The sequence below is a fragment of the Dendrobium catenatum genome, unplaced genomic scaffold (assembly GCF_001605985.2).
Source record: "Dendrobium catenatum unplaced genomic scaffold, ASM160598v2 fragScaff_scaffold_390, whole genome shotgun sequence".
Classification (NCBI taxonomy): domain Eukaryota; kingdom Viridiplantae; phylum Streptophyta; class Magnoliopsida; order Asparagales; family Orchidaceae; genus Dendrobium; species Dendrobium catenatum.
Window position 1 is genome coordinate 3,608,008 of NW_021318852.1, and position 20,142 is coordinate 3,628,149.

General features: G+C 35.4%; 1 protein-coding gene and 1 pseudogene across 18 annotated transcripts; one reads left to right on the plus strand and one right to left on the minus strand.

Annotated features, from left to right (window-relative positions):
• Positions 1–18,320, plus strand: LOC110107787 (cell division control protein 48 homolog C). Of its 18 annotated transcripts, none has more exons than XM_028693983.1 (7): positions 1–484; positions 1,126–1,281; positions 14,036–15,550; positions 16,813–16,877; positions 16,956–17,156; positions 17,355–17,516; positions 17,949–18,320. In XM_028693983.1, exons 3-5 carry the CDS (start codon positions 14,933–14,935, stop codon positions 17,050–17,052), a joined length of 780 nt encoding a protein of 259 aa, XP_028549816.1. In that variant the 5' UTR covers positions 1–484; positions 1,126–1,281; positions 14,036–14,932; the 3' UTR covers positions 17,053–17,156; positions 17,355–17,516; positions 17,949–18,320. The 18 variants fall into 18 exon arrangements, with proteins under 18 accessions (XP_028549816.1, XP_028549815.1, XP_028549817.1 ...); XM_028693982.1 differs by having other exon boundaries at positions 17,355–17,494; XM_028693984.1 differs by lacking the exon at positions 17,949–18,320 and having other exon boundaries at positions 14,012–15,550; positions 17,355–17,942.
• LOC110107779 lies at positions 9,901–12,266 on the minus strand (annotated as a pseudogene).
• Positions 18,321–20,142: the final 1,822 nt, after the last annotated feature.

Here is a 20,142-nt window from a genome sequence, read left to right on the forward strand (position 1 = left end):
GACCGGTTGAGCCAGGTTAGGGCCGGTTCAAAGACGACCCCGTCTCCTCCGCAAATCGCGAACTACCCTCCCTCTCAGCTCGCAAGAACCCAGGCGAAACCGCCATCATCCCGTGGCCCCTCTTCCAGTTCGCGAACTACCCCAGATCTCTCGGCAGTTCGCTCCCCTCCAGGTGATACGCACGAACACCCCCCCTCTCTCTCTCTCGCACTCTCTCAAGTTCGGAAATCCCCTCCAAGCCTACATCCATCGCTCTTTCCCCCGTTGGCGTGAGCAGCCCCAGTCGCACCCTCCGATTCCAGGCAGGCGGAATCCCCCATTCGCACACCTCCAGGCCGCACCTCCCTCTCGCGGGTCTCCGACACCGATCGCTAGCCCTAGCCGCAGACCTCCACGGTGGACGTCGAGACGGCGAGAGAAGGCCTGCGCGAGAGGGAAGGGTCCGTTCGTGATTCGCGACTGCATCTGGCATCGGGAGATCTAGGTAAGTTGAGAAGCGATTTTTGATCTTCTTTGCTTAGGAATAGATAATGGCTGCTGTTATTTTTCTTTTCTCCCTCTTAATGACAAAGAATATACTTCTTCTTCTTCTTTTGAGGATTTGATTAGCTTTTCTAGCATCTAACAATTTACTTTAGATTTTCTTGGTAAATAGTTGACAGATTTTTGTATTTTTATTTATCTATATGTTTTTCTTTCTTATTGCAACCATCTTCAAGATTTCAGTAATTAATTAGGCCTTTAATCCAAAAAATATACTTCTTCTAAATCCATATTTTTTTTTCAGTTTAGATGTATACAGTTTACTTAATTACTTGTGTACGGGTAATTAATCATTTTGACTTCAGTAATTTGATTTCAGTAATTAATCATGGCAAACCACATGTTCTAAACTATAGAAGTTTAACTTTTAAGCATTTTGACTTCAAGATAATCTATATACAGTTTACTTAATTTCAAAAAAATGTGTTTGGTAATTGGGTTGAAAGGAAGAGAAAAATAGATTGATAAAATTGTAATGATTTTCAATTTTCCTATCATAATGGAATAGAATATTTCACTTTGAATTATGTCCTCTTTTTTTTTATATTAGTCTATTACTAAGAAAATTTTGCCCCCCCTAAGATGAAAGGCTGGTTCCGCCCCTGACTCTACCTCGTCTCTTTCTATCTGTTGGGGAAACCCAGGCCGATCCCCCACATATCTCCTGCGACAGCCGGATCGCGATCTCCTACGGCGTGCGGGATTTCGGCGGAGCCGATTCGCAACTATTGGTATAAGGTCGAATTCTTTTCTTTTCTTTCACTGTTTCCATAGAAATATAGAATGACAAAGGTTTATCACTGGTTTCTTCACCTCTTTCATGTAAATTATTGCTTTGTCCCAATTGCGATTAAGTTCAAGCGACTGCAGTTCATTCTTGTTTCTAGAACTCCAATGCATTTTGTATAGAAATCTGAAGTTTTCTGTGTGATAATGACATCCGTGGCTTTCCCAATGATGGTGCATTGTAGATTGGTTCACTTGCAGATAGTTTTGTTCTTAACTCAAATAACCTTGAGTTTATAAGTTTAATGACTGCATTATTCTATTTGAATTACTTTAGTGGCCATATCGGAGAGCTTGTATGCGCAAACATGATTCAAATATTTTATATATTTGTGACAGTGAAGGGTTTGAGAAGTTATTAGATGGGTTATAGGCATTGAAGTATAAAATCACTACTTGGCAAGCATTCTCATATCCTTTATAAAGTGTTTTGGAGAAGAGTTGGAGATTTTCAGGTGCTTCAAATATAAGTTTTAGCATAGACCCACATATGATATTACTTCGTAATTGTTGGAATACTTGCTTGCATTTTGAAAAGAGTAAAGTTCTATCAGTTCTTCTATTTCTTCTAAATTACATCTGATGAAAATTTTTGAGTTGGAAATGTGATCTTTGCATTGCTTTGCTTAAATCAAGTGGGTGATTTTGAAAGGTAGAGCGTCTTGAAAAGAATATATATTGAATGGTGAAATATATGAACTTTAAATAGTGAAAAGTGTAATTTTGGAGCGGTAAGATGTGAAAATTTTGGGAAAATAAAACGTGTATGGGAAGAGTAAATGTATGGTTTTGTAGGAAATATGTGTATGGTTTGAAAAACGAATTTTGTGATTTGGGAAAGTTAAAAGTATATGTTTTCTTTGAATGGTAAAGTGTATGAATTTTTGAAAAAGTGTCTGTGTTGGGAAGTGCGTCAAGTTTGATTTGAAAAAAGAAATGATGTATATATAAGTTAGAAAGAGAAAGTGAAGTGTTTTATAATTGAAATTGAGGTGTGGGTGTTGAAGAGCCAGTTAATCGGGTGATTATTAAAAAAAAAATAGAAAGTACTTAAGAAAATAGAATTCCTCTCTCTCTCCCCCCTTCAACTTTCTTGTGCCCGGGGTGAATGTTGGAAAAATGAAGTTGCTTTCAAAAGGAAAAATATTCCAAAAGCAAAGTCTACAAGCCAGTGTGCAAGCCCGAAGAAATGTACGTTTTTCTATATTATCTTTACTAAAATTTAATTAATTCATTATTAATTATTAAATGTGCTTATAATACATGTTTTTTCTTATTTATTTGCATGAACTACGAGTAATGGTACCGGTGAGTGAACAAAAGGACAAGAGACTAAAGGTGTCAGTCGCCTCCATCCAACCGAGTGGAGGTGCTACGGGCGGAACCACCGGGTTGTAACTCCCGGTAACTGTAACTATTCTAAAACTTAGAAAGCCCCTAGGAGGCCCTTGGTGTGGCTTATGCAAACCTTTCCCCTTTTGGTCATTATAATAACTTCAATTTCATTAGGATTATTTTTATCTTATTTTAGATCCTTAAACCCCTTTTACATGTGTACAATGTCTTAAGGGTTAGTGATAACAAACTTTTTCATCCCATATAATATTAGTTACATTTAAGGACAAAAGTTAAGAACTAAGTCTTAGAAAATTTAGAGTTAGGATGCATGCACATTTTAGGGTAGAAACATAAAACATAGAAAACTTAGTGACACCTCACCTTAGGATTAGTGAATACCTTTAACTTAAATGCAATCAATTATAAATAATAATCAAAATAGTTATTAAAATCCTATTTTAAGAATTAGAAATCATAACTATAAACAATAATTTCAATCAATATAAATCAAACATATAAAATGATAAATAACATATATTGTTTAAAAAAAGTAAATCAACCATTAAACTGAAAAATAAAATAGATATGTAATGTAATCTTAAAAATCATAAATTGAATTAACGTAATTTGATAACATATATTTACCTTTTTTTCTTTGTTAGGCACCTCCCCACCTGCGGATTATGACATACCACTTGGTCTATGAGGGTGCAGCTCTGTCAGGAGATGTTGTGCAATCTCTAGGGAAAAATTTATTTTCTAAGCTTAATTTTAAAACTGCTTCATACTTATTGTATGTATTCGAGTCAATCAGCATGCATTGCATTAGATACAAATTGAAAGAATAAAATATTAATTGCATTTTATTTCTAGGCATCATTCACCCCACATATGCTGAGGGGCCAATTAGGATCTGTCTCAGATATCGGCTCCTAATTCCTTAAAACTTAAGCAACGTCCTTACCCATCTTTCATAAAGAGACTGGACACATGGGTTTAAAGTGCCTAAGTGGTTAGCTGGCTCCCCAATTCAGGCCGGGGTAAGTCCAAATTTGCACTTCATTAGTTAGGTTCGGGTTACTACTTTGTAGTGCCCAAATTAGATTTAGGTTCTGAGGCATATTTTTTTAAAATTTTAAGTCCTCGCCCTCCGAGAATATAATCTCAAATTTCTAATAAAATATTAACTTAAACATAAAAAATTCTCTCCTAAAATGTAAAGCCCAATATAGGATAGACTGAGGTTGCCTCTGAGCTTCTAAGAATATGACACCTCCTTTTTCTCATTTGACTCGTTAATAAATATTCAACATTGAACTTTCTCCTTGAAAAATTCCTACTTATGTTCCTTATCTTTTACTTTGTAGTTAAAGAGTATGAAATCACTGTTTTAATCGAGAGTTTTCTTATGAGCATCACTCTTAGGATATAATTAATTATAGGGGTTTACCCTTATAGGGATTTGAGAACCCCAGATTAAAATAAACAATGTTTTATTCCTTGAAAACAAGGAAAAAATCTTTAGGAACGCATATTTCTTTTAAAAACTTTATTTCTAATTTTAAATATACTTATATAATAATATTATTATCTTTCTAGGTAATATAATATTCTATTTTGTTATATTCAATTTTAGAAATAATAAATTTTATAAAACTCATTCTTTCTTTTGGACATTTTAAAGAATGTTATGCTCGTCTTTAGATCCAAGTTCACTTTTACGGCATCCTATTGACTTCTGACATAAGTTCGCTTTTACGGCAGCCATTCTGGTTAAATCCGTCTTTAGGTCTAAGTCCGCTTTTACGGCATTCTATTGACATTCTTGAAGTTAGGTGTAAGTAGCCACTTGGTGGCATCCTAATCTCCATCCCGAAGTGAAGTATAAACATCCCTAGCGACATCTTCTCTTCATTAAATTTTAAATCTTAAATTCGTTTTTAGGTTTAAGTCCTCCTACGGCATCCTATCGACATCCTTGAAGTTAGGTGTAAGTAACCACTTGGTGGCATCCTAATCTTCGTCCCAAAGTGAAGTATAAGCATCCCTAGAGACATCTTCTTTTCATTAAATTTTAAAATTTAAATATATCTTTAGGTATAAGTCCTCCTATGACATCCTATCGACATCCTTGAATTTAGGTGTAAGTACCCACTTGGTGGCATCCTAATCTTCGTCTCGAAGTGAAATATATGCATCCCTGGTGGCATCTTCTATTTATTAAATTTAAAATCTTAAGTTCGTCTCTAGGTATAGGTCCTCCTACGGCATCCTATTGACATCTTTGAAGTTAGGTGTAAGTACCCACTTGGTGGCATCCTAATCTTCATCCCGAAGAGAAATATAAGCATCCTAGCGACATCTTCTTTTCATAAAAAATTTAAAGCCTAGATCTTCTAAGTTTAGTGGTATACATTCACACATGTTTCATTTTCCTTAGAAGATGCCCTCTAGTTTGTTGAGTTAGGTGTAATAGCCCACTCGGTGGCATCCTTCCTCTTGGACTAGAAAGAAGACTTTGGTCTTATCAAAATCACATCAACTCTTACATTCCTGTCAAAATACATTCAACTTTTCCTTATCTTGACTTTACCAAATGATACTAATCTCCTAGTTATTATTTGTTAAAGCCATCATTGCCGTTGTAAACTTTTAAATTAATTAAACAATCTAGATCTTTCAATCAATCAACTCAAATCTTTCTAAACTTTTATCTTGATTTTCTATCAAACATCAAAATCCCTTCATTTCATATACTCAAATGCTAAATTTCAATTTTGGACCTAGTTTATTGTTTCGGTCAACACCAATACGCACGATAAACTTTGGCAAATTTATCATGTATATTGGGGATCCATTTGTTGACCTCATTATTCGAGGTTAATATTCCCTATGCCGACTCTTAGCATATAGGTCTTTGTAGCCTAGTGTACGCCACCTTCAGGATTTCCCCTTAGGTGGACACATAGTGACGTAGCATTGACTCGACTTGATAACTCGATCTAAATTAAAATCAATTCAATCCAAATTTAATTCAACTCCAAAACTAAACCCAAATCAACTCATCTAAAACCAGTTAAAATCAAATCAACATTAATTGCGATAAATTGATTAAATCAAATATTTTAAAATCAGCTAAATAAAATCAAAATTAATATTCATTAAACTTGATATTAAGTGGATTTAATTTGATCAAATTGATTATAACCATGGTTAAAATAATCAACTCAAATTATTTTAAATCAATCAATCCATAGATCCCAATCGTCCATTTGAATTTAAGATGAGAAAGAGAGGGTGTGGTTAGGGCAGTTCGCACGTTCACCATCTCCCTCTAATTCGCAAAATTTAATCCCACACAACCGGTCGCGCTTTGCAGTTCGCAAACCCCAAGAAGCCCCCAGGTCCAAACGAATTCCCCTCCTCTCTCGGCTCGTGAGAAGACCCAAGCGGAAGAAAACCCCAGCCCTCGTCGCCTGCTATGTCTGGCGAAATCCCTCCCAATTCGCAAGAAAGGAGCGTCTCTCCTCTATTTTGCGGAAGTCCTCCCGTCTCACTCTCTCATTCGCAAGTAAGAACCGAAGGGTCTCCCTGCTCTCTTGCAACAAACTCAGGCTCCGATCCCTCTCTCAGTTCGCACAGCCCAGGCCGAACATCCCCTCTCCATTCGGACCTCTTCAAAGATGATGCAGCCCTAGTCGTTGCCTACCTTGACCGTTGCCTGCCTTAGTCCATCCGCTCTTCTCTCGCTGACTTGCTCTAACCACCGGCTCTCTTGCCCTAGGTATATTTTCTCATACATCTTCTCCTTCTCTTCAACCTTCAAAATCAAGCATTGAGGGTTTGAGTATTGATCTTCTTGATTAAAAATTTGAGACATTTTGAAAAGCATTAGCAATAAGAGAAACGATGAAAGTTTGGTTGGAATGTATATACGAACTTACATGTTTTTTTTTTTAATTTTATGGAGGACGAATGGCTGCACCTATGTCATCTTGTTTGGTTGCATTGTCTCTTTTCTCCGTCCTTATTTGTTCTTTCTAATCAGAGAAGTATTGGAGGCGTGATATTGTATCTTGCATGCCATGTATTTTGTCCCACTAATAGATTGTGAGCTCTTAGAAGAAATAAATTTCTACTAAATCTTTCTATCTCTCAATTATATGCAGATAATTGAGTTAAGTTTTTGTTAATGCAAGATTGATTTCAAGACATTTGAAATAATGACAAAATGTGTTTCATTCATTAATGTTATGTGTATTTGTAAATGGGAAGCTCATATGTTTAATTTGGGAATGGATAACTTGTGATAGCTTTATTCTTACTTGAGATTTGAAAATGGCATGAGTGATTTTGTTCAGAGTTAGAAAGAAAACCATGATGGCATGTTTTCATTTATGTGAAGAAATTAAAGAGCATTAGAGAAGATGTGGAAGGGTGTATATCATCCTTTTGCGGTTGTTGGAGAGATATATTGATGTGCTGAAATTTATTTCTTGAATTCCCTTCTTAGAAAATTGGAGGCATTGAGTTGAAAGATTTCTAAGATATGCAAAGCCTATTTGAGAAAGTGAATTGACTTGTCGGTAACTTGTCTTGCATTTTAGTGTTTATATTTCAAATGTATCAAATTGTTGGAGATATACTTGAAGGTGAAAAATCTTTGTTCTTCAATAATCCTTGTGTGTGTCTCTTTGAAGGGGTTAGAAGCTAAAGTGTATCATGTGTGTGTGAAAACGGAATTGTGAGTGTGTTGAAAAGATGTTTGTGTGTAAGATTGAGGAATGTGTGTGTTTCAAGAGTAAAAGTGTATGATTTTATAATAAGTGTGTGAGTCTTGAAAGTGCTCTTTATGTGTACATTAAGAAGTGAAAAGTGTGAATTGTGGAAAGCAGAGTGAGTTTATAATTTGGAAAAGTAAATTTTGGAATTTTGGAGGTTTAAATGAGAAGTTTATTGTGTAATCTTTGAATGGTGAAGTGTGCTTTTTTGTAACTTGAAATATGTAAACGTGGAAACAAGTGTGTGTTTGGTTTGAGAAGTAAATTTTGGGATTCTTGAAAATGAAAGGTGTATATTTTAAAGGTGAAAGTGTGTGATTTTTGGAAAAGGAGGTGTGTGTATGTTGGAGAGTGTGTTAGCTGAATGTCTATTAGAAAGTGAATGTGTTGAAAAGCAACATTCTTATCCATCTTTCATAAAGAGACTGAACACATGGTTTTAAAGAGCCTAGGTGGTTAGCTGGCTCCCCAATCCAGGTCGGGGTAAGTTCAGATTTGTACTTTATTAGTTAGGTTCGGGTTACTTCTTTGTAGTGTCCAAGTTAGACTTAGGTTATGAGGCAAAATTTTCTTAAATTTTAAGTCCTTACCCTCCGAGAATATAATCCCAAATTCCTAATAAAATATTAACTTAAACATAAAAATTTCTCTGAGCTTCTCAGAATCCAGCACCTCCTATTTTTTCTCATTTGACTCGCTAAGAACTGTTTAACATTGAGCTTTCTCATTGAAAAATTCTTACTTCTGTTCCTTGTTTTTTTACTTTGTAGTCGAAGGGTATGAAATCACTGCTTTAATCGAGAGTTTTCTTAGGAGCACCTCTCCTAAGATGTAATTAACTATAGGGGCTTACCCCTATAGGGATTTTAGAATCCCAGATTAAAATAAACCTTATTTTATTCTTATAAAATAAGGGAAAAATCTTTGGGAATGCAGATATCTTTTAAAAATCTCATTTTTAATTTTAAATATACTTGTACAATATTATTATTACCTTTTCGGGTAATATAATATTCTATTTGTTATATTCAACTTTAGAAATGATGAATTTTAGAAAACCCATTATTGCTTTTAGATGTCTTGAAGAATATTGCGTTCGTCTTTTGAGATGATATAATATTCTCCTTGTCATATCTAATCAAAAGAGTGGATAAAAATTTCAAAAAAACCCTATTTCTATTTTTAAACACATTTTATAGAATTTCTTGTTCATCTTTCGAGATGATATGTTATTCTTTGAATGATGTTTGATCATATAAATATCATTTTTCAAAACCCTATTTTGATATTGAATCCATTGTAGAATATTGTGTTAGTCTCCCGAGACTGTACTTTGTTCTCAATGCAGTATTCAATTATAAAGTAGGAGAAATCAAAATGTGCGTGGCAGCGACACATATTTTTTTCCCACCATTCATGAGTGGCATACTCCGTAAATTTAGAGAAGATCCGGGGCAAGTTTAGAGTGTTCCATCGGATTGCTCGTATTGATTCCCTCGATCATTGAGAGTTTTTCAACTATATAAGTGCCTTAACGATGTCGGAATTCAGAGATCTTGGGCTCCTTGGATTCGTCTTGTCGAGCCGCTCGATTTGACTAGAAGCATACCATATTTGGATATCATTTTATCATCCAAATAATGCTTTGACCCTTCCAAATATGGTACGGGCCCTTGATTCAGACCCATTTGGGCTTGGGTTGGACCAATTTTGGTGTTGTTTGGTTCGTCTCTTTGAGATGTTTAGTTTGATTATAAGTTTGCTGAAATTGGAATTTAGATGATCCTGAATTTAATTTTGAAAGTTTCCAACTTGAATATGTCTCGAGATTTGTGCTCGATCAAAGCAATTTTTGAGGACGTATCAGTTGCCCCCTATTTTTGAACGTTGAATTTGTATAGTAAAAAAAAGATATCCGTGATTTTAGCGTTATGCGAAGTCAGAGCATTAATCGGAGCAAAAATGTCAAAAAAGTTCACTCCAATTTTTTTTAAATAGCTCAAAACTTATCTTAAAGGCTCTTTTGAGCTTTAGAAGTGTTAAAATTGAATCCGAAATATTGAAAAATAATTTCGTAGACTACAAAAATGTTCAAATCGAACTTTCTGGGATAAACATATAATTAATCATTTAGGGGTTGTTTGGTATGCAGAATTAGGAGGGTAAAGTAATTAACTTTCGTGCATTTCGTAAATTCGGTCGTTTGTTTGATTTTGAGCTGAACGTAAGTAATTCCTCCAAAGCATTAACGGTGTATTAGGATGGGCCATTTGCATGACTTCAAAACCCGCTCAAATTGAGGAACTTTTATTTTATCCATTGAACGTACGCAGAGGAACGTTCGGTTTTAGGCAAAAAAGCGCCTGTACCGAGTACCGAGATGTACCGAGTTTTTTCAAAAAATTCGGTACAGGCGTTTTTTGCCTAAAACCGAAGGTTCCTCTGCGTACGCTCACTGAATATAATAAAAGTTCCAAATTGAGGGGGTTACAAAACCTCTCGCCCTCGAGCTCGTCCTCACCACCAGCGGAAAAAACAACCAAAACCCCGTCAAAGCCACAAAACCTAAAGTCATTGCCGCCGACACAACTGGATTCACCCTCATACCCTCGCCGGCGCCTCCCTTCGCTGCCCTCATTATCCACCTTTCCACCGCCATACACACACCGTGGAGCAGAAAGAAGATCGACACCTCCCCGATCGGCGGCACCGATGTAATATAATAGAACATGAATCCTTTAAGAAATTGTGTTAATGCTAGGGCGTCCCCTGGAAGCGACGCGCTGTATGGCCTGAATACAGTGACAAGTGTGCAAGGGCCGCTGCACCGGCGCCCGGGTGCAGTGTTAAATAGGCAAGGGTTCCCACATCAAGGACGAATGTGGTATGCGTGGCAGCGACACATATTTTTTTCCCACCATTCATGAGTGGCATACTCCGTAAATTTAGAGAAGATCCGGGGTAGGTTCAGAGTGTTCCATCAGATTGCTCGTATTGATTCCCTCAATCATTGAGAGTTTTTCAACTATTTATGTGCCTTAATGATGTCGGAATTCAGAGATCTTGGGCTCCTTGGATTTGTCTCGCCGAGCCACTCGATTTGACTAGAAGCATATCATATTTGGATATCATTTTATCATCCAAATAATGCTTTGACTCTTCCAAATATGGTACGGGCCCTTGATTCATACCCATTTGGGCTTGGGTTGGACTAATTTTGGTGTTGTTTGGTTCGTCTCTTTGAGATGTTTAGTTTGACTATAAGTTTGTTGAAATTGGAATTTAGATGATCCTGAATTTAATTTTAAAAGTTTCCAACTTGAATATGCCTCGACATTTGTGCTCGATCAAAACAATTTTTGAGGACGTATCAGCTGCCCCCTATTTTTGAACGTTGAATTTGTATAGTCAAAAAAATATATCCGTGATTTTAGCGTTCTGCGAAGTCAGAGCATTAATCGGAGCAAAAATGTCAAAAAAGTTTACTCCAAAATTTTTTTAAATAGCTCAAAACTTATCTTAAAGGCTCTTTTGAGCTTTAGAAGTGTTAAAATTGAATCCGAAATATTGAAAAATAATTTCGTAGACTACAAAAATATTCAAATCGAACTTTCTGGGATAAACATATAATTAATCATTTAGGGGTTGTTTGGTTTGCAGAATTAGGAGATAAAGTAATTAACTTTCGTGTATTTCGTAAATTCGATCGTTTGTTTGATTTTGAGCGGAACGTAAGTAATTCCTCCAAAACATTAACGGTGTATTATGATGGGCCATTTGCGTGACTTCAAAACCTGCTCAAATTGAGCGGGTTACAAAACCTCTCGCCCTAGAGCTCTTTCTCACCACCAGCGGAAAAAACAACCAAAACCCCGTCAAAGCCACAAAACCTAAAGTCATTGCTGCCGACACAACTGGATTCACCCTCATACCCTCGCTGGCGCCTCCCTTCGCTGCCCTCATCCACCTTTCCACCGCCACACACACATCGTGGAGCAGAAAGAAGATCGACACCTCCCCGATTGGGCAAATTATTGGGTCAGGTGACCGGAGGCGGAAAATAAGTTCGGACATCCAATAAAAATGTCGCGTCACCTTGCACTTTAGTTGCGCTTTTTAACTTGCGCTTTAATTGCGCTTTGGTTGTGCTTTGGTTGCGCTTTGGTTGTGCTTTAGTTGCGCTTTTTGACTTGCGCTTTAGTTGTGCTTTACCTGCGCTTTACTTGCGCTAATTTAAAAATAATATTTTATTAACATCCGAACCTATCTCTGAGTTCAGTCACCTGACTCAATAACTTGAACGGATCTCCGTCAGGTGACCTGATGCAATAATTTGCCCATTGGCGAGGATCGTCGCCACGACCCTAGCAGTCGCGCCCCACCGCTCTCGGACGGGACCGTACACGGATGGTCGGAGGATTGCGATGACCATAAGGTTCCACCGCCGGCCCTAGAAATCTTGGAGAGAGGTGGAGAGATAGGGAGCGTTGAATTGGAGCTCGAGATCTAAGCCGAGGAGACTGCCGCCGACAAACACGGCGGTGGAAAGGACGAGCTCGAGGTTATCGGGTAAATGTGGAGGCAGTAGATGGAGAAATCTGAAGGCTGCGAGCCAGCCGAGGAAGAAGCCTGTGATGCCTCGGAAGTGGATGGAGGTGAAGGAAAGGGGGAGGAATAAGAGTGGCGAGATGGCTGGGAGGAGGGCGACGAAGCGGCGGCAACCTGGAGTGGGTTTAGATGCTGTGAAGCGGGCGTAGGCTATCAAAGCTGCTACTGAAGCAGACACCTTGAGAAGAGCTTCCATGTCCCCAAACATAAGTGCGTTTATAAGATTTCTTTCGGCAAATAATAGAGGTTGTTTATAATTTTTGGTTGTTTATAAGCTTTTCTGCAGTCAATTTTTGGTTGTTTATAAGTTTAGTAATTTTTTCGGGTTTTATAGAAATGTTGCTTTTCTTCGGTCAAATTACTAATTTTTGGTTGTTTATATGCTCTTCTTGAGGAAATAATAGACCAAATTGGCTACAAAGCTGCTATAATTTTTGTTCAGTTTGATTTACTTTTTTTTTTTTCTCATACTAGACACCATCATTTAAATTTTTGTTAGGAAGATTGCACTCAATCTCAATCTAATCTCAACCTAAAAACATTTTTTTTAATGTTGCTACAGTACAATAGACTTCTCACTCCAACAAAATAGCCATTATTCATCACTTTGGAATAATCTGAGTAAGAAAAGCTCCTCGATAAAAAAACATACATATCAAATCAAAAAAGTGGGAAGACAATGTAAATTTTTTTTTTTGGGACATTTAGGCCATTTAAGGCAAACTCACACACAACGCATACACATAGACTCGAACCCTGGACCTCTTAATTGGAAGCCTAAGCTCCCAACCAATAGGCCAAGGAAAGTTGTGCATGTAAATTATTTTAGCTCATTGTGTTAGGTAAACTAAACTTGCCTAATTTTGAGTGAGCATCAATTTCAATTCAAGCAAGCTCCCCAGATTGCATCCAACATCTGTATTTACTTTATACTCATTCAAACCAACTAAAAAAAATTCTATTACACTGAATTTTTTTAAGCCAACCAAACAAACCTCTAAATACAGGCAATGGCTCTCTATAATCACTAGAACTCAGACCAACTAAATAAAGTTGGACACCATCAAAATTCCAATGAAATGAAACTTAAATTATTTGAATTTCAATAATAGAGAAATCAAGAAAAAATAAAAGAATATAAAAGTTTCCTTGAACAAGCTTTTTAATTTGTTTTGCTTCTATTTGTCATCATCATTATTAGCCCAACTATTTTGGCCCGTTTATTGTTTCCTGAACAAGCTTTTAGTTTTTAATCTGTGAACTTTTTCCAAGTTCGTGGTTTATTTATACAAAATCGTTAATCCTAAAGCCATAAAATAATGCAAGTGCCTGATAGCACTTTGTAAATGAAAAGGATCTTGGAGCATGCATAATACTTGAAAGATTATGATTATTACGAAAATTCTGAATGTCCAGGAATCTCTATTGAGGGATAATCCTTAAGATGCGTTTATTTCATACACGGATGTTTTTAGCTCGCATTCCCTGAGAGAATCTGTCCATATTACTACATTTTATGCTAAGAATATTACTATGAAGTCAATCATTGAATATCATATTTCTTTGTAATAAAATTCAAAATCATAAAGTGCTTTTGTAGTCTCATAAATTTCAGTAATTTTCAAATATTTGGCATTGGTTTTGATGAAAATATTCACATATGATGCATGAGTTTCCATGGTTTCTTTCAAATTAATTCAAAAAAACTGCTTTTACTTTACTCTTGATCTACCTAACCAAATAAGAGAAACAATTCTCTTGCTTTTATTTTGCGGACAACCAAACATTTTCAAAATATTCATAATGCATTACATTTACTTTATATTGCATTTACTTTACGCTGCATTTTTTTTTCAGACAACCAAACAGCCCCTTAATGAATTCATTTTTAACGAATCTACAGTAATTAATTATAGTTAATATAATATCTTAACGTGATTTTAGCATTCTCATAGATGGCGTCAAACTGTTGCGTCCAGGAATATTCACGGCGATAGAGGAATATACAGTTTAACGTCTTACCATTGTACGAAGATCCAGCACGCAAGCAACTCTACTTAACACATAATATCCTAGCCTTACTCACAAATCTTGCCAAATCAGCAACAACAAAGCCTGGTGTGAACCTAGCTATCTTGAAGCAGTCAAATTTACCCCAATTATAACATTACGAGTCAGCATTGATAATATTTTTGCACGCGCATCTACATCGGGGACACCTAAAGCTATCTCTCTATCAAAGCGCCCAAATTTTCTTAGAGCTTGGTCAACTGCATCGGGTTTGCTTGTAGCTTCAATTACAAGAACGTATCTAGACATTCTATATGTTATTTTTTCGGATGCTTCTTTGCCAGATGCATTGCTCTCAGAATTTGTTGTGACTCATCCATGCAAGTCATAAGTTGCATTACTATTCTGCTTTTCATCTCCCTATGTAAGTTTTCCCTTTTGGAAGCAATGACATCTATATCGTCTATGAATATAATTGAAGGAGCAGTTTGACATGCCTTGTTGAAAAAGCCATGTATGTCTTTTTCAGATGCACATGAAATAATCATATTTTTCAGTTAGTCAAGAATAAGATATGAGAATAATAAAAAATTATTGAATAAGTTTAATTTAAAATTCAAGAATAACTTTCAAACTTGAAACCCACTTTAAATTAGTGAGTTAACAGACTAACGACTTAGATCAATAAGTAGTCTACATTTTTTCTTGTATGGTTAAACTTCACTTAGGAAATCCAAGTCGTTAGTGTGTTAACTCACTAATTTAAAGTTGATTTCAAGTTTGAAAGTTATTCTTGAATTTTTAAATTCAACTTATTTGATAATTTTTTATTTTTTTCATATATTATTATTGATTAATTGAAAAATATGGTTATTTTAGGTGCATCTGAAAAAAGCATATGTGACCTTTTCAACAAGGCATGTCAAATTGCTCCTTCCATTATTTTCATAGATGATATAGATGTCATTGCTTCCAAGAGGGAAAACTTACAAAGGGAGATGAAACGCAGAATAATGATGCAACTTATGACTTGCATGGATGAGTCACAACAAATTTTGAGAGTAATGGATAGTGATTATGGCCAAGAAGCATATGAAAAAATAATAGATAGAATGTCTAGTTACGTTCTTGTAATTGGAGCTACAAGCAGACCCGATGCAATTGACCAAGCTCTGAGAAAACCTGGGCGCTTTGATAGAGATATAGCTTTAGGTGTCACCGATGTAGATGCGCGTACAAAAATATTATCAGTGCTGACTCGTAACGTTAGAATTGAGGGTAAATTTGATCGCTTCAAGATAGATAGGTTAACACCAGATTTTGTTGGTGCTGATTTGGCAAGATTGGTGAGTAAAGCTAGGAATCTGGCTATAAAGAGAATAATAGATAAAAGGCCTCAACTTGGAGAAAATGTTGACTGGTGGAGGCATCTGTGGTTGCCTGAAGAAATTGAGAACCTTAGCATCACTATGTTTAACTTTGAGGTAAGACATTCATAAGTGTTAAACTTGACACTATGTAACCACACTGCTTTAGTATGTTGTATATAAAATTTATATTTTGTACCATGGAAGATATTAATACTTCTTTGCTTTTATGTTTTATGATTCACATTTTTTCTATTAAGATTTGTTTAAGGCTTTGATAGTGTGTGCCTGTATCGAATTTACATAACATATCATTTATGCCCTGAACACTGTTATGCGGTGTACATGTAGTTGATTTTTGAACCTATGCAAACGTTAGGCTTTGTTCTCTTATGCTTAATGCTATGTGTGGAAATGTATTACAAAAAAAGCATTGAGATGTAGTCCATGCAGCTCAGGTCACTGATAGGAAGTACTTGTATTCACAAGTAATCCTAGCTCAAATCAGTAATCAAACAGCAATATTATTGAACAGCCACAAAACAGAGGAAAACAAGAGAAATTCGCTAGAAATCTGAGAGAAAACGAAGCAAAGCTCTTGTATTCCAATAGTAGATGCAAGACAACAAACAAAGATACAATTTCCTTCAATTTGAGAGGAAGGAATAACTCTCCTAATCTTCGGCGATGCCAAGAGCCCAACAAAAGCAAAACCCTACCTCTCAAATCTCATTCAAATTCAAGCTGAGAAACAAATTCCCCCCAATCTTCTAATTAAAGCAAAAGGCATAATTAAAAATCCCTAAACAACCCCTTAATTCAAATTTTCCCTTCCAAAGATTAATACATTCATTGCTTGGGCCCACAAGGGCTGCTTTGGGCGCCCCCCGGGGGCGCCCCCCCCCCCCCCCCCCCCCCCTTTCTCTGCCTGATTTCCGCCCAGCTTGGGCCTGCGGGAGTAAAAGAGGACCGGTCCAGCCGGCCCCTCCTGGGCCGGCGGCATAACAATACTTCCCTCCCAAAAACTCACCTTATCCTCAAGGTGAAAGGAAGAGAATTGCTCTTTCATTCTTTCCATTGGCTCCCAAGTAGCATCGAAATCGGGAAGGCCTCTCCACCTAATCAGCACTTCTTTGTTGCCATATTTATCTGATCTTACTCCTATAAGCTCCAGAGGCTCTAATATCACTTCCAATTCCTCAGTTAGTGTCACAGGTAAATCCGTACTAGCTGCATGTTCTTGTGTTGGGCTTGGATAAATTTTCTTGTGGATATAGTATGCCATTGTATTATTGTGTGGCCTATATTAAATGATGTTCCTTACATCTCTGTTTAAATTTCATCTGTAAGCTTGGATAATTTTTTTTTTTGAATTGCAGCTGCTCATAAAACTGGATGGTGTTGATCAACGACATAGTGTTTATGTCATTGGAGCTACAAATAGGTGTCCTTGCTTATTATTGCAATTTATTTGGTTCCATTAATGTTTCTTCTAGACTTCTACTTCTAAATGATATGTCAGGCTTGAAGTGATCGACCCTGTTATTCTACAACCTGGTAGATTTGGAAGGCTCTTTTATGTTCCACTTCCGAGCGTTGATGAACAGGGTTTGATTTGAAAAGAACTTGCTCACAAAAAGCCTGTTTCTCCAGATTTTGATGACAATGCGTTACCTCTAGAGAGGCTTGCAAGAATCTCACTAGGGCTGATCTTACAGCTCTGGTAAGGTTGCACTATACATGTATAATAAAATTCACACATTTATAATGTAGCAGGGCATGTTGACCGACATAATTGCCTCTTCCACCACAACATCAATTCAAATAGATTTTTGTTTACACACTTGATACTACTGTTGGGAGCTGTCATCATCATTTTTATGCTCCAATTGGCTTGCAATTTTTTTTCCTTCTATAATAGGTGAATGAAGCTGCCATGACTGCCAAAGAGGAGAAACAAATGCATGTGGACCAAGGGATTTCATATGATAAACCATTGGTGATCAAGACATCGCACTTTGAGAAGGCTCTTGAAAAGATTATCCCATCAGTTTCAGAGAAGTATTAAAAAGAGAAATAACTAGTACATTACCTTTTTTATTCAAAAAAATCTTTGGAGCGTCTCCAGACCATTCGTGTAGAGCTAATTTAGTCTCATATTATCATGTTGTCCCAATTTAGTACATCGACTATGCAAAATTGATTCAAAATAGACTCTCATGTTGTAATTGTAATATAAAATTGATCACAATTTAGTCCATCAACTTTACAAAATTTAGCACAATTTAATCTCAAATTGATCATTTTGGATTGATTTTGTATAGTCGATGAATTAAATTGAAACAATATTATGCTATGGGATTAAAATGATCGTATACCTTCTTTTTTCATTGTTTGTGGGCCTCTTATGTTTCTCTGATTTTTGTTTATGTTGATTTTATTTGGCTAGCCATGCTAAACCTCATTACACAAATTCTGAACTTGTTTTCCCTCCTTTTGTATTTGTATGTTGCAGCAAAGGCATTACTATGAGGCCTTGTCACAGAACTTCAGAGCAGCATAAGACATAACCCTCAAATCAATATTGTACTTCAGAGCATGAAATTGTGGGTTAGTTCATTACAAAATATTTTTCTCTAATGAATGACTAACTTTTGGGATTGGTTTGAAAAACAAAAATTTCTCTCTTTGTTGTGACGATATTTTGAAAATCATAGAGCTTGGGGCTTATTCTCGCTTTGATCTTCCTTTAGATGCCACTGTTGATACTATCATTGCAAATGGGTATTAGTTCTGCACACTGAAGCTTTGAATGTTCTTAATGTTTCTTGTCTTCCTCATAAAGAAGCTTTAGTAGTTTTTATCATGCAAGGCTTATATTTTTTTTGCTTCTTTAATTTTCTATTTTGCGATATTTACTGTCTTGTTTGATCTTTATGGTTATATTACCTGCATGATGTTCTACGTTATCATTATTTTACGTGGTATCCTATAATAACTGCTCTAAATTGCAATAATATTATACATGTTTATGGCTCCTTGTAGACAAAAATTATTGAAAGCAGTAGAGTTATATGCTCTACTTTTCATTAATTTTAAATATCGATTGCAGTTCATTTGAGATAGTTTTTTTATTATTTTATTTTCAAATCGTACTTATAATTTTTGTTTGACAATTATTTTTTTTACTGTTTTCAACAATTTTTCTTTTGTGCATAAAAGTTACTTTCTACAACAGCTAAAAAATTTCTTTCTCAACATTAATCTTAACTTAAATTGAAGAATTCTAAGACCATTTTTATTTGTTTTATATCATTTGTCTTTTATTACGCTAATCATGATGCAAATCGTATGATTTTAAGATATCTAAATTTAAGTTTTTTCAAGATCGCTTTGTTTTAGGCTTTGTCTGCTAAAATTTTATTATTATTTCCTAAAGTATTATTTTTGCAAAAAAAAAAGTGGTAAAAAATTAAACTATCCCAAAGGAAACTTTAATAACCAGACCATTCACAAAGTAGATAAGGGATTTGAAGACAGGAAGGAGAGACTAATCTCTTGGAATCTTAAGATAAATTTATTTATTGTTTCATATAAATATCTATATCATTTTTTTTTAATTTGATGATTTCTTTTTTTTATTCCTCTCTAAACAAAGAGTTCTGTTAATTCATACAAAAATAAAGTTTTTTCTTCTATTTATTATTCACTAGCTTGACACATCTTCTAAATTGGGATGACTTTATTATTAGTTTTTAAAACAATATTTATTATAAAAAAAAATTAAACTAAAAAAAAATTGTACTACTATTAAACAAGTATTGCCTGCATCACAAACCTTAAAGTAAAACATAATATGAAGAGAACATAGATATGTAAATGAGAAGATGAAGCTGTAAATGGTTCTCCTTCATTCATACTGTAGCAATTTAATATAAGTGTATATATACATAAGAAGAACCAAAGCTGATAATAATCAAACCGTTGATGTGGAAAATTGTTTTAAGAAGCATTAAAAAATCCCGTCCTAAGTAAAACTGAATCTAAGTTTTAAGGCCTTTAGCATCAGGTTTTCATCAAAAAATTTCAACAACTCTCACCTGACTTTCCAGTAATAATCATCTAACCAAAACCAGACTTTGTAGCTTGCTCTAGTTTGATTATTAGTTGTTGGAGAATGCCATTTGCAAAAAGGCAATAAATCTTATAAAAAAATTTCATATCTAATAAAGAAAAAAAAAAAACTGGGAAGATTTCAGAAGGAAAAGAGCTGATCTTAAATAAGCAGATAAAATAAACAAGACAGTTTGATTATATAAGCAGACAAATGTGCGTATATTTGAATAAATAAAAGCTCAACAAACAAATATCTAAAAGGTCCTAAAGGCATAAACTATAATGAATTTGAAAGATTTATGTGCCTAATCTAAGAACATGAAGGATCCATTTGTGATCAGAATCTAAATGAATTTCTTGCAAATGTTCACTTTCTAAAAGTATAAAGTTTTAAAGTTTAACAATGGCTCCATAGAAGAATAATGATTTGAAAAACACAATATCTTACAATAAAATGTGTAAATCAGAGAAGGATTAAGCCATGCAAAGAAAAAGAGGCAAATATGAATGGAGGATTCATAAAGCCTTGGTATATAATGGAGGATCAGAATAGATCAGAGAGTAAGCAAGAAGAGATGAAAAACTCAAGAACA